This window comes from Mus caroli, chromosome 14, assembly GCF_900094665.2.
Source record: "Mus caroli chromosome 14, CAROLI_EIJ_v1.1, whole genome shotgun sequence".
Classification (NCBI taxonomy): Eukaryota; Metazoa; Chordata; class Mammalia; order Rodentia; family Muridae; genus Mus; species Mus caroli.
Genome location: NC_034583.1, coordinates 47,263,393 through 47,266,272, shown reverse-complemented (window position 1 = coordinate 47,266,272; position 2,880 = coordinate 47,263,393). Strand labels below are relative to the sequence as shown.

Genomic DNA, 2,880 nt, shown 5'->3' with positions numbered 1-2,880 from the left:
AAAAACCAAAAAAAAATTTAAAAATAAATAAATAAATAAAAACATACTGGATTCTACTTTAGGTGAGCCTCTTGACCCTCTTTCTTGACCCTTCTTCCACAGAGACCAGAACAAACAGCCTCACTCTTCTTCCTCCCTCTCTCCCAAGAAATGTATAGAAGGCAACAACCAGAAGGCACAACTCCAGGTTCCTACAGCTACGATTGGAGTCGGCCACACTGCATCCTTCTGACAAGGCATCCTCATAATAGGAAAGGCTCACATAGCAGGTCATCAAAGCCCTTCAGCTTACAAGACATCAAGCTGGGGAGAAAGACTTGGTCACTTATAAAGCTAGTTACTAACAGCAGCACCTGACTTCTGCCCCGTGTTGTTCTTTACGTTTTGCCAAAGTATTTGAGCAGGCATTCTTCCAGTTGGCCCTCACAATTCTTACATGAGAAGAGTGTTATTACATTGTTTCACAAACGAGGAAAAAAAGTTTCAAGATGGCTGAATTATTAGACCAGGGCCTCTTCAAACTATGCTTCTCTATTTGGGCTATGATATGGAAACAACGTGTCAAATCCAGACCTCCTGAAAACCTTATCCTCCCCACATTCCACTGTCCCTTGCCCTTACCCCCTCCCCCTCCTTTTCTTCCTTCTGTCCCCACCAAGAAAGGAAGTTACCCAGAATCCCTGCAAGCTGTTCCCACCTTCAACAATGCCTCTCTCTGGGGCAATGAGGGACACAAGAGGAAACTGACAGAGCCCCTGGATCCACTTAGCAGGGCTTGGAGTGAGAAACTCAGGGGTGAAAAACTATAGCCCAAAGAGGCAGTGATGCTGACAAGCTTGAAGCTGACTTGAAGTTTAAACAAGAAACACAAAGTGGAGCATCTCAAGCAGTGCTCTTCAGGGGGACAGGGGGAGTAAGTGGCTCAGTGGCAGAGAGAGGGCCTCTGTGGTATGCACAGGCCCTGGGTTCAGTCTCCATCTTTAGGGAGGCCCTGGTCAGCTGGTTAGTTCTCCATGAAGGCTGAGCTGTGGTACTTTAACAGTAACGGGAAAAAAATTAAGAACATAGAGAACCCAAAAGCCTCTTCTTAGCTTACCCTACCCCAGCCTCTGAAACTAAGGGGCCCTGCACATCTGTTCTCAGGGCAGACACCTCTCCCCTCCCCCAGCACCTCTGTCAGAACTGGAAAAGTGCTGATGCAGCAGCTTACTGGGCGTGTTTAGGGAGACATTTCCCAGCCTCCCCTTCCTTCTGCTGGCTGTGTTCCGGGCCTCCCCTACCTAGGCCCTGACCAACCGAGATGTGGGTAAAGCATCAGCCAAAGGGTTAAAGACTAGCTTGTATCTGAGAGAAGGGAGTCCAGAGCATTCCTACAGGAGAAGATAAGGGAATCTGAGGGAGTGGGGGGCCCTTGGGTGTGACTGAAGCAGAGGGAGGAGCCCAGGCAGAGAAGCCAAGTTGAGCTTAAAAGGGACAAGCTACGACCTGGCCTGTCCAATATCCAGCTCCATACAGCAGGCCCTTTCATCTCAACGTCCATGATTCCCTGGCATCCCAAGGCACTGCCTCCCAGAACAGATGCATCCTATTCTGTCGGCAGGGTCCTAGGTTCTACAACCTCCACCAACCTACTCCTTCCTGACTCTCTCTCTCTCTCTCTCTCTCTCTCTCTCTCTCTCTCTCTCTCGCTCACTCGCTCGCTCTCTCTGCCCTACTGCTTCGTCTATAAACTGCCAACGCCACTCTACAAGTGTCTCTAGGGCCCTCCTCCAGTCCCAGTACTCAGAGAAACCGCCCAGGATTTAAGCAGACAGAAAGAATGGAGGCCTTCTAGTGTCTTGGTGAGAACAAAGACATATGTTGCAGAGGCCACAAAAATGCAGGCCCTTAAACTGATCCCAAGATGGAAAATCAGGGCCTGTTTCTGACCAGAGAAGGCTGGTAGAAAGAGACTCTCAGCAGAGGTTCTCTCAGCACACTTAAAGGACAGAAGTGACATGCAAGAGAGGGGTGGGGCAGAAGGGAAAGAAGGAAGCAGAGGGACAGAGCAGGGGGGGCCCCCGCAGACGGAGGGAGGCCCAGACCCTGCAAGCCAAACAGCAGGACAAGCTCAACACCTCTGGGGAATCCTGACTGTTCAGGAGCGAGGGAGAGGATCTGTCTAGGAGGGAAAGGAAAGAACAAAACGAAGCTGTTTACCTTGGCTTTGCCCGTATTTTCCCGGGGCCCCTCCAGCTGCAGCCAAAAGTAAGGGGTGTCAGGACGGCTCTGAAAAGCGGTCACCTTGACCCTGAAGATGCGCTGGACTTGCAGCCGCTGCCGGTGTACCCGGGGCTTCGATTTTGTCTGCACCATGAACCATTCCTGCGCTGGGGGTTTACCCCCCGACAAAAGCATGGCTGTCCCTCCGGCCCCTGGAAAGCGTGAGAAGTGTCACGGGTCCCAGCACCGAGGCCCCCAGCCACCTAGCCCTGCAGCCTAAGCCACGCCTCCCCTCCCTGAGGCGCGCCCCCCGCCACCGCCTCCCTGCTGTGGGTTCGGCGACCCACCCGCCAGCGCTCCGCGCCCGCCCTCCCAGCTCCGTCCCTTTCCGCTGCTGCTCGGGAGACAAACCCTTCCTGCAAGGGGTTGTAGCTAGGGGTGGGACCGAGCGGATTCCCGCCGCCCTTCCTCCCCCTCAGCCACCACCCCCTCCTCCCCTTCGACCTCGAAGCCAGGCCCCCTGGATAAACTCGCCTGAGCTGCTGGATGGCTTAAAGGGGCGCTGGAGACTGAGGGAGGGAAGGAGAGGAGGCTGGGCGGGAGGGAGAGGGCCAGACAGGGTCTTGGAAGCAACTGCCTTCCACCCAAGTTTTGTGATCAGGGGTCAAAGTTCCTTCC

The 2,880-nt window shown here is 53.6% G+C and overlaps 1 protein-coding gene across 1 annotated transcript in view; it reads right to left on the bottom strand.

Moving 5' to 3' along the window:
• The window catches only part of Nynrin (NYN domain and retroviral integrase containing), a 22,546-nt gene extending 20,035 nt beyond the window's left edge, over positions 1-2,511 (bottom strand). The window contains exon 1 of the mRNA XM_021182441.1: positions 2,200-2,511. Coding sequence (XP_021038100.1) covers positions 2,200-2,397 — 198 coding nt within the window. The 5' untranslated portion in view covers positions 2,398-2,511. The remainder of the gene's footprint in view (positions 1-2,199) is intronic.
• Positions 2,512-2,880: the final 369 nt, after the last annotated feature.